The sequence below is a fragment of the Orbicella franksi genome, chromosome 3 (genome assembly GCF_964199315.1).
Source record: "Orbicella franksi chromosome 3, jaOrbFran1.1, whole genome shotgun sequence".
NCBI lineage: Eukaryota > Metazoa > Cnidaria > Anthozoa > Scleractinia > Merulinidae > Orbicella > Orbicella franksi.
In genome coordinates, this window is record NC_138147.1 from 15024582 (window position 1) to 15039943 (window position 15362).

The 15362-nt window shown below is 38.1% G+C and overlaps 1 protein-coding gene across 1 annotated transcript; it reads right to left on the reverse strand.

Moving 5' to 3' along the window:
* Nucleotides 1-237: 237 nt before the first annotated feature.
* LOC145481463 (neuropeptide Y receptor type 2-like) lies at nucleotides 238-14457 on the reverse strand. Its single transcript, XM_081459963.1, has 2 exons — nucleotides 13680-14457; nucleotides 238-2030 (listed from the first exon to the last, which is right to left on the reverse strand). The coding sequence occupies exon 2, from the start codon at nucleotides 2009-2011 to the stop codon at nucleotides 839-841; it is 1173 nt and encodes a 390-aa protein (XP_081316089.1). The 5' UTR covers nucleotides 2012-2030; nucleotides 13680-14457; the 3' UTR covers nucleotides 238-838.
* Between the last annotated feature and the right edge of the window lie 905 nt (nucleotides 14458-15362).

A 15362-nucleotide genomic window follows, 5' to 3' on the forward strand; every position in this document is an offset into this window, starting at 1 on the left:
GTAAATGGAGGTTTAATAGAATAATTTTTCATGACGCGTATTTGTTTAAAAGGTATTTACACTTTTTCTACAAGTTTTGTCTCTTTCGACTAATGGCCCAGGCGCTAAAAATCGTAAAATCTTAAAATTATAGCTTAATTACATGAAGGAACATATTTTCAATCTCGTTACGTTTATGACTCCTCTTGTTTTATCTTGAAGAAATATTATTGAGTTGAAATTTCCAAATAGCACTGATTCAACTGTCGTGAAGGATAAAGCGATAGCAAAGTCTACAAATTCTACTGAAGTTCCATTTTCATTTTCACTTCATTTTTCATTCTAACTACATTTCGCTTGAGTTTCCTCAGGCTTCTTGTAAAGCAGATCTAAGATGATGGTGGCCATGGTTCCGATGAAAATTTGCGGTTTACCTAATCGAAGCAAACAGGAATATAATATCCAGTTGTCTTGATGAATTGAATAAATACAGTGTTAACATATTTTAAGTTGCCACACTTTACAAATTTGCTATCGGGCTCACTAGCCCTAATAACGCGAATTTTGTAAGTAGTTTACAAATCTACAAGGACTCACTCAGCGCCAGATTCACACTGAAATCTCCAATTAGATATCACCTTTGCATCATACAGGAGCCACTATCAGGAGCCAATACATCAAGGGCTCGGCGTATTCATGAATCTAGTTGTGGGAAATCTAGACGAACAACGGAGAAATAGCTTTTTGCTCGAGACAAAACTGACCCTCATACCTCCCTGTCTACATGGCCTTTACTATGGCTGTTATCAACTGGCCGTTAGCTTATAGTACATGGAAAATGCACGGTACAGTTCGGAGTTTACAAACCAGTGACAATCTGGACATTGATAAGCGCAACCTGAGAGTTGTTGTTACTTGTTAGTTGAAGATTTTGTTCCTCTTCTTCCAGCTCTTTCGAGTTTCCCAACAATGCTCTGATTTTTCTGCAGAAATCTCTGAAAAACGTCTTGTCTTTCAGACTTCTGAATATTTTCTTGAATGCATCCTTGAATTCTTTACTCATGATATAGTACAGTAGCGGATTAGCTGACGAGTTGATTAAAACGAAAAATCCAACTTGGCCCATGATCAGATTATAGTAAGAATTCGTCCAAAACGTCGGTATAATAAGCAACAAGGTGCGTAAAGCGTTCAACGGAAACATTGTCACAGCATACAAAACAACCAAAGGTGTAAGAATCCTCTTTGCCTTGTTACTTTGTCGCCAGATCGATTTATCACGTCTTTCTGAGTTTCGTGAAGACTGAGATGTCATTGAGCTTCGGAACTTAACACTTTCGCGTACTCTTTTCTTAATCTTGACGTATGTGAATACTATGACAATCAAAGGTAGGACATACCAGAAGACGAGTAGAGTTAAGGAATGCGTCAGATAGAATGCATTTGTCCCAGACATATCAGGCCATTCGGGATAGCAAAGTTTCAGATTGGAATTGTAGGTCATGATAGGGTATAGAGGTACGGATGAAACTAAAAATGAGGCCACCCAAACCATACCAATAACAACGAAAGTCCTCATTCGATCGCGAGACCTGTATCTTATCTGGTAGCGCTTGGCGCCAACAACGTTTCGGTATCTCTCGATGGCAATGGCTGCAATTGACCAGGTGGAGGCTCCGAAGAATATCTCCACTGTAGGAGTTAGGTAGAAACATACCTGCCTTCCTAACAACCAGCGAAATGGAAAGAGATATCTTAACAACGCTATAGGGTAGATCAATAGCAGTACCCCCAAATCCGCTATGGCCAAGCTCAGCAAGTAGTAGTTTATTGAGGTCTTCATCTTCGCTTGGCTAAGGATCACGATGCATACCAAGAGATTGCCGAACACGCCGAGAAAGGCAATGGTCGACCACAAACTGATTTGGAACACTGTGGCTCCAAGAGGCTGGTGGAGGTATACGGGAAAACCCGGTACTGTTGCGTTTGCCGAAGATATGTTGGCTGTTCTATTAATGTGCACGTCTTGCATGATTGTTCTTGTTTCCTACCTGCAAGAGAAACAACATTTTGAACAAATGGAGACAACAAAGTCAATTTGTTTACACCAGAAACAACGGAAAACTTTTACTTCTCATTTCTTTGTGAGTGATTTTATCTTGCCTTGCTGTGACAAGAAATATTTCCGATGATTTTTTGGTTCAGCCACCAGAGTCGTGGGATCAAGATGGTATACAATCTTAAAGTAGCTGGGAAAGATCGAAGCGACTGATTGTACTCGCAGGGAATTTTATGACCAGATGGTAAGAATCGAAATTACTTCAAGTAAAAGGGACCTGGTAATTAGTAATTACCAGGTCCCTTTAACTTTTCACAAATTGCACTTTATGTTTCTTTTTCCTTTTTTTTTTTTTCATCTGCACAAATAGATAAGTGTACTATTGGACTTTTTTTAACTAGTTTGTGCATGTTACCTTGACGAGAGTGGATGGTATGGTTTTAGTTCCGAACGTTCTAGCAAGAATGGATGTCAATGAAACAATTGTTTAATAATAACACAAATTGCCCTGAATCCTCCTTTAAAAAGCGGGAAAAGGGTTAACTAGGTTCTTTGAGACATATTAAGCTCTGTTGAAGAGGTAGAATTAATGTATCCATTTTCTTCAAAACACTATTTGTTCGTTTTCTTTTTGGGTTATTATTTAACCTTCGACATTTCCAACCTTCTGTTCGCAATGAAATAGAACGACTGATTGTAATTGATTTCGTTGAAGTTGACGCCAAGGATCAGAACAGACTAGACATGTGGAATTTCTAAAAAACCTCAAAATGGAGATCAGTGATGTTTTTAACAACAATAATGAGCTTTAAAATGGTAAAATACACCTGCAGAACAGAAGAAGTGTTAATGACGGATGTTCTCTAAAAGTGCAAAGGCGAAAGAAAAATTAAACAAGGTTTAAGAATTTGCATAAAGGGTTTGTTGAAATTTACAACTTTCCTTCAGTGGCTGCTCTGGGAAATTTTGAGGAACAGAATTTAACTAACCACTTCTGACATCTTCATTATCTTGTCTGGCATTTTGCCATGTTATTTTGGCCTTTTATCATAAGATATATCCAACCAATTATGCCGCTTGGTCATATGCCCGGCTCAGTCTTGTGTCGTAGCATTATTAAAACGTTCCAGGATCACCTTTTAAAATCAGGAGTTAATATTGATTTAAACGTAGCCAAGCTGTCAGCTTTCGACAAAATCAGAATCTGATTGGCCGCGCAAGGACCTTTAACAGAAAGAGCGTGGTGTTTGGCTCCCGGCAGTTTGCTATTAGCCTGTATAGATGGAAAATTGCTTTCTCAAATACCAAACGACAAGAAAATTGGAGAGAATCGCAGGTAATTTTTTATATCAGAATAAATACGCTTATTGACCACTACTTGTATTAACCACTTTTTTGGTTTTGGTGTTAAAGAGTTCGAGGGCACCGGCGAGGGCAAACCACAACCTTATAACTTACATAATGCATAATACTTCCCAGTTTTGCCTAGATACTGAAATCTTTTGCGTTAGGATTAACGACGTATCGTAGGGAGAAAATGTAGGCGTCATGTTTTCTACACTGAATTCATCCTCGTCTGAATTGTGTATTTTAGAAGTGTGCGTTTATTTTCTTCTTGAAAAACAGATATTACCAACGTAATGGACGAAGTATTTTGCTGATTTTGGATTGAAACGTCCACTTAAGTCCACTTGCTTTGTTTTTTTTTTACGCTAAATTTGTGTTTTGTTCGGTAAAACTACATTAATGGTTCGCACTCAGCGACATGAAATCGAACTGAGTTGCCCTTTATTTTCTGCCCTTTGAAAGGGCTCGATGTTTCTAATTTTCTCTCTAAAAGGTCAAAATTAAATGCTATATCTTTGGAAAGTTGCTGCCATGTAATTTCTTTTTCAAGCTATTTGAGTATAAATTTGAAGAACCAGTTCAAAAAAAACGGCAATAATCTTATGTCATCGTCGTTATTTTCATGTGCTATTTTTTAGATGGAGCGATATTTTAAAGAACTTTCAATAATTTTCCGGCATTTCAACGAATAAAACCTACGATCTTCTAGAGTCAAACACAAATTACCTTTAGCTTATATAGGGCATCACCTCGTAAATGAACTCAGTAGCTCCAATGCATCCATTTTCGAATTTGTGAGAAAAGATTCGAGAAACTGTTTTTGTTGTGGCGTTAACAACATTCTCGCAGTTTTCATTGGTTCTCGGCACCTATTTGTCACGTAATTGGAACTTTTCACACGATTTTCCATATTAGTCTTCTAGAAGGTGTTCAATTTGAACCTTTTTCAAATTGGCTCGCTCTTAATGGTCTCCTTCTCCTTTCAACCGCAATTAAATGCAATTAAATGGAGTTTTGCAGCTGTTTTCCTGCTGCTTTTAAAGCTGATGGAATATTCCTCCGACAATTTCACTAAAACAAGCTCTCAGACTTCCTAACCTCAGAATTTGTTGTTGATAGAAAGAACTAGTAACTGGTCCTCGTGTCGTGCGATCGATAGAGTACCCGCACTGATGACTTCTCTTACACCTCGCTTGCGCGCCATCTCGGAGACCCAGGGGCAGTTATTGGGGGAATCAGTAGAATGTTGAAACAGCGTGAAACATCGGCACAGAAAACTTGGAAAGAGAGCAAGGAGCCCCTGGAGTTCTAATTGGGCAGAAAAAAATCCTTTTCATTATTCTACCCAGTCGACATGCAGCAGGTTCACAGTACGTTTTATGTGTTCTAATACGAAGCCTACACAGAAGCTAGTTCGGTCATCATGTTTGTTCTCGAAAACAAAAGTTTCGTTTACATCTCAACGCCGAAAATTTGTGAACGACTATCGTGCCAGCCAAACAAAGCACGGTCAATTTCACGTCTTGTTCAACCTGTTATTGTTGAAACGAGCTTGAACTTCGCCTCGATTGCTTTTTTATTGGTTTAAAAAGAAGAGCCACGTTTGTTTCAACCATGATGAAAAGCCAACCATTATTGCTTTTCGCGTGAAAATACTTGGACGCCCGAAGGCTGCACGTGCAGCTGGTCGTGTCCCCGGCACATCTGTCTGGCCTGTGCCTTGAAAAACACATTGTGTTTGGCAAGTTTCGGTTACGGAAAGCAGCGATGTTTCCATGAGAGCTTAACATCATAACTTATTACCTTTTTATTCTTTTTACGTCAAAAAATCCTTAAAAGAGGAATTACATCCGCATTTCTCTTTCATTATTCCTTTTTTTTAAAAATGTATTTAACTAATTTTGAATAAATTGTTATTATTACTGTTATCCCATCGGTGAGTCGCAGAATGAACTCGCATACGTTTCTAAACCACGCAAGAGTTTTGATACTTAGATGCAAATTCTGAATTATCCGACGATTTCTTGCGGTCAAGTTAGGCGATTTTTCTACTTTTTCCCGCCATTGAGAGAAACTGGAAGGAAAATTTCCTTTTCGAGTAAAATCTCGCCGATTGAGCAGAAAAATACAAAGAATTTTTCTGTCCAATCAGAAACCAGAACTCCTACGGCGAGACTCCCTCCCCAGGGGCTCCTCGCTTTATCTCCAACTTTTCTTCGCCAAGTTTTCCCGTGCCGTTTTAAGTTTCTCCCGCACACTACCTGCCCCTAGGTCATCGAGGATGCTTACACCCTTAAATGTAGTTGACTGAGTCGTTATTGTAGCTTACGAAAAGCTAAAGGATTCGTCGTTCGGTTCTTTGCCAATAGGGAGAGCTAGAATAGGAAATCAAAATCGGTGAAATGAAAGCACCCAATCATGATCAACCCGCGAGGACACAACTAGCTACGTATACTACTAACAATTGAACATTCTTGGCAGGGTATAAAATGGTCGAGATAGGAAGATATCGGTGGCAGCAAACAGTTTTGGCCATTGAACTGGCTCCTAAAAAGACCATCTTCCGAATGCTATTAACCATCGAGTCGAGTGCAGACTTCAGAGGATAATCGCTAGAGCGAGCAGCGTAAGGTCGTCTTGAAATTACGCGTGCAGTTTCTAAAAATACTTTCTGAACTGGACATAACTAGGTTTCTCGTGCTATGTTCACCACCTTTCAATTTTCTGATGAGTAAACTATCAACTGTTTTCAATCTACGAGCGACACCTGCTTTGCATCGCCTTAATCAATTCTCCTTAGGAAAAACGATGGCGACTGGTTAACAGCATTAAATACGTACAGAAAAGTTAAAAAATCTTCAAACCTAACATACACAATGTCGTTAGCACAGGGACAAATATTGCAAAAATAGAGATTTCTTTGTACTTTATGGGTCGTGTAAGGTTCGCATGGTATTGTGGTAAAATGTGCAGTAAAATGTGTTTTCCTACGAAGGATTAAGCTTCGTCTACACGAGCAATTTTCATGTGACAACCTTTATGTTACAATTCTCAGAATATTTGCTCGTGTAAAATTGGCCAATTTTTATGTGACAAAATAAACGACTCGTCACATAAAATGTGGCAAATGTGCTCGTGAGCACCAAGATTTTTGGAGTCAACTAAGCAGTCCCGCCTTGTTTCTGCGTATCTCTGCTTTCTAAAGTCATTACTGGCCCACTAAACTTTGAATTGGTGGCAAATATTTGCTGAGCCATCTACTCGATCAAATATATTTTGTCATATAAAAATTGCCACATAAAAATTGCTCGTGTAGACGAGGGTTTATCATCCTTCAAGGGTTTCTTTCATGTTCTGTTGCACGATCTTTGGTAAAACCATATAAGTGTCATGTGGAATTTCCAAGTTTTTAAACTACATTCGAAATTTGTCATGTGTTACCGAACATTTTTTGAAACTCTGATTTCTTACCCGGTCTAAATTTTGCCAAACTTGCCAATGTATAGACCCTTTTCATGAATGGCTGCCAATTTAAAATTCTTTTGTATGCATTTAAATTAGCCTCACTAAACTCGTTTATTAAAGAGTAAAATATCTTTTCAATTGTCAACTCAAAAGCGAGGTCCGTAAGCTAATTTTTATACTTTCAAAAGAATTTATAATTGGCAGCCATTTATGAAAAGGGTCTATTCCAGGGCTTTCTGTGGGTGGCCGAATATTTCTTTAAGGGTTACAAAATATATCCAAATCAGTCGGCACACCTGAAATATTTTAACATGTTATAGTTCTCAAAATTGATTGTTACTTTGCTAATTGTTGAATTTTACGAAGACATTTATTTAGTCTTATTTAGTTTCCAACTTACGTAATTTACTTGAATTGACCTTTTATATAAGTATACTCCTGTGTCTTCAACGTTGATAATGAAACTGATGGTGATGAATGTAATTCAAAATAACAAGCGATGAGATAATATGGCTTGTTTTTTTTTTTGTTTTGTTTTTTAACCTTGGCCAAGTCATGTGCATTCGGTAGAGATTATTCCTTGGAAAACTTATTCTTAAGTATATCCAAACAGGACAATTCTTGAAGGATGTGTGTAAAGTAAGGAGTATGTCTGAGGCCCTGTGACGGCATTCTTATCAGTTTTTTAATCCAAAATCCTTAATAGCTGAAAGTTGAAACAACCTAGTCTGTGATAGTGGTGTTACCATAACACAACAAAATTGAGCTGCCGTTTTGTTAGAAGAGTTTATTGACATAAATGTTTAACATTAAACAAGCGTGAGATCCGTACGTGTCGGGGATCATTATTGGATGCCTGGTGACTTGGATGTTTGTTCTTATTGTTTTCAATACTTGCAAAGATGGCGTGGGAAGAAAAGTCTTTCTTCCGCAGAACCTCGGTTGTATTCGCGAATAGCAGAGAGTCGAAGGAGATACACGTAAGTGGAAACGTTAAACTAAACGATTCCTTTTCACCCTGAGAGCGTGTTAAAAGCCGCATTTAGCGCGCTCACAGCAGGACAAAACTCAACATGAGGCTTTTTCATTGACTATTTATGCCTGAATAGACCGCCATAATAGGGTCATTGACATGCACAAGTGTCCGGTCGTTCTCTCTTTAGTTACGACGTCCTACACGATTTCTTTATTTTGTAAACTTCATGCCCGGTCGAATGGCTACATATTTAGAAAGTTACGTGACAAAAGAAAAAGTAATAATATAACTCAAACACGTTACATCCTTCGCCAATTAAAGCAGTGCTTTTGTCCAGAGGGTATAAAGCGTGGTGTTTTGTTCAAATTCGCAATTACAAGGCTTCGGTATTAACAACCGCTGTGATATTTTCCTCAGTTGCTTTGTGGTAAGAAAATTATAACATTGCCTTCATTAAATTTCTAAACACAGGATGATCGTTAAACATCCATCGACACCAAGAAATTCTAACTACCTTCTGACACGCATTTGAGGGAACGATGAAAGTGGTATGATTTCAGCTGATCAGTAACAAAACCGAGTGACATGAGGTCAATTCTGACACATAAACCACGTATAAACCGCGATGCGATGGCTGGACAACCGTTAAAACTCATAAATACAAGCAAAAATGCACTTACGTTTATATATAGTCCTGGTGAAGTCGAAATTAGTTGAATGAAAGTAATCTGTAAAGATCCGCAACAAGTTTATCGTCTATCTCGTCTGCGTTTTTCGGAACTACGAACTCCAACATGGACCGCAAGAAACTGAGCTGAATGCAAATGATGGCCTTTTTAGCACAAACTTAAATTTACTTTAATCTCAATATGCAAATTATAGCTTTCTATTCAGCGCACTGACGCTAACTACTACCTGCAATAAAGCTATGGTCGCGGTAATTATATCTACGATCCAGCATGCTTGATGGGATAATTGACAATACTACAACTTCTACTTTTCAACGTAAAACTGGTAGTATGAAAGCTGCTGAAGTAACAGTGCTTTTTTGGCGTGCGATCACCTGGTGGGATAGCCCGAGGGCAGAGGAGGCATGGAGTAAGGGAGGAGGTAAATACGTCTTGTATCACCCACATGGATGGTTTATTAAATGCTTACTTTTCACTGGGGGGTGAAGTTTCCCAATTGAAGTAAAATGTTACTAAATTTGGTGAGAAGATCAGTATCTGCATCTCTGCGGTGGTCTTGCTGTTGTTTAACAAGGCAATTGAATGCATTTACATTTATGGAAAGACGGCATGTTGTTTCATGATTAGTAGATTTATGAGTTTCATTTTCATTAGTCTCTTTGTTGCAAAGGACATGACGAATGCAACATTCCGTTGAAATCATACGAAAAAAGAAGGTTTTTTTCCTCTTTGGTTTGTGTGCTCTACTCCATTTCTGACTTCTAATTAACAGTTGGTTCTCTTTTACAATAACTTTGGTCACAACAAATTTCAAAGCTTTACAACGAAAGCTACATTGATCTCCCGAGATGTACTTGTTTAAAAGTTACCTTTTGACACATTCTTGATGGTTTCTCGGCTCAATGCAAGAGGAATCCAGTTGAAAACTGATTATTATTATTTTTTCCTCGGAGTTGCTGCGTGACTGCATTGACGTGACTTTCTCTTGAATTCTTTCACCCGAAGGCTCTTAATAAGATTGACTCCAATCAATATATGCACATCTTAAACGTGTTATTAATTAATTGCATCTAAATATAGGTAATCGTAACCGTCAAGGTGGTTTGGATATCTGATCTTATTCAGGATTCAGGAAGTTTTTTGGCATTTTTTTTTGTTTTTTTTGTTTTCGTTTATTTCAATGTTGAAAGTACAGAAGACTTTGTATGAAAATAGACAGAATTTGAAAGAGAGAAAAGAGTACCTCGGCAAATAGATTACCTCCAATCGTTTTCCTTGTATTAATTATTTAAAAAAATCTAATTTGAAATGGTTGTTTTATCCACATGTTCCACCAATTTTCCCTTCCATTTCTACTCCACAGAACTCTCAAAAAACATTCAGTCTCGCAATATTCCATGGAAAGTCTAATGATGTCATTTGTAGATTGCATGAAACCTCAATGAGATCATTACAGTCATTCCCAAACCTTAAAAAGAATATATCATTCAGCTGTACAGTTGTCATAAGTTTCGATTGTAAAGATGTATCAAATACTCGAGACGGTGTTTCATCAGGTTTTTTTTTTCTCCGCTCACACTCACTTCTTGGCACTTAACTCGCAAAATAATGTGAAAAACATGATTTTGTGTTTTGAATTCAAGTTGCATAAACCACCAATGTTATTTTGACTACAAAACTGTTATTTTTTGCGTGGTCTTGATGTCAACTTAACAAATCCTCGTCAGTCAGTTTTTTTTTGTTATTGATAACAGATTTCCTCGTGACATTGTCAAAGTAGCAATGGATTCACATTGATCAATCACATTTCAGTAAAGAGGACTGACGTCAATTTTTTTTTACAATAAAAAAACTGACGCGATCGAGCGTCAAAAGGCGTTGGTGCCACCTCGAGCCAAACCTCAATTCCTTTAGCGACAACGATATCGAAGTTTGCGTCGTTATGAACTTCGAACTGCGTACTATAACTCCAAACAAAACGTAGAAACAAAATTTCTAACATTTAGCTGTAATTCAATTCGGAAATTCTTCCGAGTCGCAAATCCGTTGAATTATCAGCGAGTTAAGTCCACTCGTGTAAGAGTCCTATACTGTAAAAAAAAAAACCGGATTACATTCATTCGAGAATTCATCGAATTCCAAGTCAAGCTCTGATGCTTTTCCTGATCTGAGTTGAAAGTGCTCTTCAACGTTCGTTTAGATTCTTTTTTTAAGCTTATTATCGAGAGCTAACAAAGCTAAGCTGTAAACGGTTTGACAAAATCTTCAAGATCCTAGTGCGATGGCGCTAGTGAGAAGACTAGTGAGAAGCGCAGTGACACGGCGCGTGTCTTCTCACTGAGCATAAAAATTAGCCAATGAGCGCGCGAGAATGTGTTTTTCTTGGTATTGATGCGAGTGTAATTACAGTGTGCGCGATATGTGAAAATTCTCTCAAAATTGCCCGAGCCTTTCGGCAAGTGCAATTTGAAAGAATTTGAAAAACTATTAATAGCGAAAATCCCTAATGGTTGAGCCTGTATCTGATTACTTATTTATTATATCACTGAGAAAATTACGGACGGGCGCACATTCAATTGCACTGTTCACTGCATTCTCAGCCAATGACAGCGAAGACTTTTTTTTTACTCATATGATAATAATGGCAATTTACCTGGTTATAAAGCTCAAGAGAATTTCTTATTTCTTGCGTAAGGAATATCGCCTCAATCAAAAATTATGGGAGTGCGTTCGACGCCTTTACTTTAATACCTTGAATAATTTCTTTCTGACTTAATCCTGTCTACTGCTAAAATCAATATTTTTATATCAACAGCCGACGTTTTACAGACAGATGTTACATAATGTCAAATCGCAGTATTTCCCTGTGTTTATGGTTAGCAAGTGGAGGTCCCCTCTGTAAACTGCGATTTGTTGATACGTTGCGTGTGAGTGCCAGTTTCCGTAGACTCACAAGTTTAATAGGACTAAGATATTTACGTTTGCCTTAAAACTTCACGCTTCATGTTTAAGCATAAAAGGTAATTTGTAAAAGTATAAATTTTTCCATACAGTATTCTAAGCTGGAAGCGCGAATATTGGCCAACATTGGCAATCGCGTGCTCGTTTATTGTAATCAATCTCCGTGCGACTGGTTCGAATATTTCTGATGATGAATTAAAATAGAACAGCATTTACATTGCCTTTCCTTGGTTCAGGCTTACTATTGTAGATCTTGGCTTCAGAGTACTTTTCCATTGATTCCAAACAATATTCGACCGGATAAAAACTGAACTATTCGTCGCCACTGGAACTAACAAGCAAATGTAATGAAACAAAATACAGCCAATGAAATACGGTATAGCTGTTCCCACGATTAACATCCCCAAGCCAAGGCGATTCAAAGTCATGTTCGTGAACAGGATAAATAATTATCTCAGTTTTGTAACTTTGTTGCTAAAACATGGTTCCTAAAGCTGTTTACTCGAAAATTAGCCTCAAAAGTAAACTGCTTCTAATCCGATTTCTGAATTTGTCAGAGACAGCTTTTTTTTTGTCTCTTAAGCACAATATTTTTTTGTTTCTTAAGCACAATAAATGTTGTTTCTGGTGAAAACATTTGCCGAAACATTGTTTCCAAAATTCTTTACTTGACAAACGGGAAAAAGTTTACGTGATGTTTTTGAAAAGGTTCAGAATTTGTTTTGTTTTCCGAACACAAAATTTGCTTTTGCGTGTGTGCAACAACGGCGAAACATTAAGGGAAAATGTTTCCCCTGATGTTGTTTCGGGAACAATGTTTGTTGTTTGCGGGGGCTTTCACTGGGAAATCTTCAATTAACTACAGCCGTCATCAAATATTATCAAAGTGCGTTCGACGCCATCAATTAGCTTTGATTTGATTAATACCCAACCCTTGTTTTGCTGACAGATATAACATAATGAAAAAAAGCTCAGTATTTTCCTGCGGATGTGATTTCGGGCCTTTTTTGTGGTCCTATATCAACTACGATTTGTTTAGAGTTGAGCTGATAATATTAGAAAAATGAAATATTTATATTTGCCTTCGAGTTTCATGCTCAACATTTTCACTTTCATAGGATATGGAAATCGGACGGATTGGTACGTTCTGAAGGTTTTCATGCATCGTTGAAAAAAAAAAAAAACCGTACGGGGGATTTCCGTTTTTCGCAAAAAGTCCCCCGCAATAGCCTTGGAACAAACACGGGTCGCTAAATTCTTTTAATTTGATAACCAGACTTGACAGAGAAATTGCGAAGCAACCAATAGGAATATCGATAAAGCCAGACAAGGGTTTTGTAAAATAACCACATGTGGTTGATATAATACAGTGTTTTTGTTTGTGCGGCCTTAACTCTTTACGTGATGAATACGCTGAAAGAAACATTGGTCGTCTTTCAATTTTCTAGACCGCTGTTTTCTTACAGTAGGTTAGTGCACATTTTATAAGGTTTTACAATTTGATATATAGTTTGCGACAGTTTTCTTTAAAACAGTGCGCTGACAATTTATTTTAGGTAAGGGCACCCACGAAGGTGTACGGTAACATTACGCAAGAGAAAACTAACTTGTAAAAGTATCTTTCCTGTACATATAGTCTTCTAAGACGGCTAGAAGCACGAAATTTTGTTCCCGCGTGGTCGTTTTTTAAATTAAAAGTAAACAAACTCTGCACTACTGCTGGCTGGTTCAAATCGGTATTGAACTCTAACTTTCGGCTAATCGGATCTGTGCGTGTGCCGCCCTTTTGCTTTCGTGTTCACGGATAAATACTTGTCTGACCCTAAGAGAAAAGACCGACTAATAGTATTCTAGTCAGTTCCAAATAATTTCAACCTTGGCTGAATACGGACTCAATTGATTGTCGCCACTCGAAGTCCACTACAGATGCAAGCAAATTAATTTGATCGCATAAAATTACAGTGCAGTACAGCCAAAGCTCATCGAAAGATATGTTCGTGGGCGAAATCAAAATAACTGTCCAAGTTATGGAACAAAATGTTCGTCAAGTCGTCATCTCGCATCTTGACAAAACAGGCCACGCTCGAGTTGATTTCAGTGCACGGCCAAGAAACAACACTCCGTTTCATCAGGATTTAATACATATCAGCTATGAAAGTTCTAAACAACATCGGCTTAAAACGGATAAATACTGAACACTTACTTAGTCTTTACTTGGCAGGAAAACTTCTTTGCGTCCTATCAATGTGGCACAGCCCGCGTTACCCTTCATTTCATTTCAATCGGACTGTGACATTTTGGTCTCTATTAGCGACAAGGCGGAATCAAATCAAACTCAAAGGTTCTCCAGGCTATCTTTTGTATTAAATGTCTTTTCCCATGCGCTATTTTCCACGTGATCGTCCAATTCCTCTAATTAATCTCATTAGACGGATGAACGTTCTAGAGTCTTGTTAGGTTTCATAACAGCTGCCCAGTGCTGACACCAACCACACTGAAATGATGAGTCGGCGGGCAAATAAAATGCTTGATTGATTATCACGGCAACTTGAAGATGATATTTGGATATTGAAAAGCCAACATCCCGAGTTTTTGCCCTTCGTTATAGTACTCCAAGGGCTCGTTGAGCCAATACCTGAATACAACCTTGCAGCCCTCTCTCCCTTCAGCATTTCACCAACCGATCCTCTCTCTTGGATATTGTTCCCCTTCCCTGTCCAGTTTTTCTGTCATCAGCCTGACACTCGTCACGCGACATGCGCTTCAATTTCATAACTATTTACCGACCAGTCTCTCAGTTTTTGTGACCTCTTTGCGAGACTCGATCTCCTTGTTAGAGAGGTCATTTTTTCTATAAAACCTGTCGTAGAATTCAGATAGATATCTACTTATATGTTTAATCAAAACTATAACAAAATTCTCGAACGTGATTGGCTATCAGCAGCCCGATTTGAGCATTAATTGGACAGTGTACGTGTTATGCTTGTAATGAATGAGTTGCCAGTAATCGGATATCCGTGTTTGCGCGAAGAACTCTGGGATCGTCAGGGGGCAAACATTGCTAGTCGCTGGAAGGAAATATATGGCGAAAAGTTGTTTCGAGGTACAAGAAAACGATTTTTGAGAGAGATCAACGCTTTTTCGCCGTCGTTTTTATCGCGAATGGATTTGGGCAATGTTGATATGTGGAATATGTAAGTTTTTGTTTGAATAACCGTGAAATATGTGATAAAACCTACCGATAAACTCCGTTGCTTGCGTGAGGTTTAATTGTGAAATTTACATCGCGTAATGGTCTGAAAATATTACAAAATTAATTAGGTGAAAATCGAGAGGAATTAACCCAGTAAGGCCTTTTAAGTTGTGTACAGGCTACTTTTGGCTTATTTGAAAGCTCAGTCATACAAATAATACCGGAAATAAGCCCGGTCGCGATCATTGTACTGTCTGGGGTTGATTTAATGACAAATGAGTCCGCGTGACTCATGCTGTGTGGCTGCTGTGTTGCTCAAAGCCTTTGTTTTGCTTTTACAAGCACGTATTTCAGTGATTTTCCTTTTCTATAACAGATCAAGGGTGGCTCCTTGAATACATCTCTGAGTATTTGTATTTAAAAGTGCCATTTGTGCGTGATTATGCTTTCCAAAGTTTGGTATTGACGGTTGAGTGAAATTGCCCGACACAAAGGGTAGTAGTTCCTTCTGCAATTTTCGATTTCTGTTTTACAGCTTTTTTCTGTCTTTATATTTAACTTCTCGGAGTGTCTTTTCTACCATTTGCTCCGGGTAGCCTCTCGAGATCAGGCGTGTACTGAAATTTTCAATATTCTCTTCAATGTATTTCACAATAAACCTCACGCAAGCAAAAGGGAGTTTAATTTATCGGT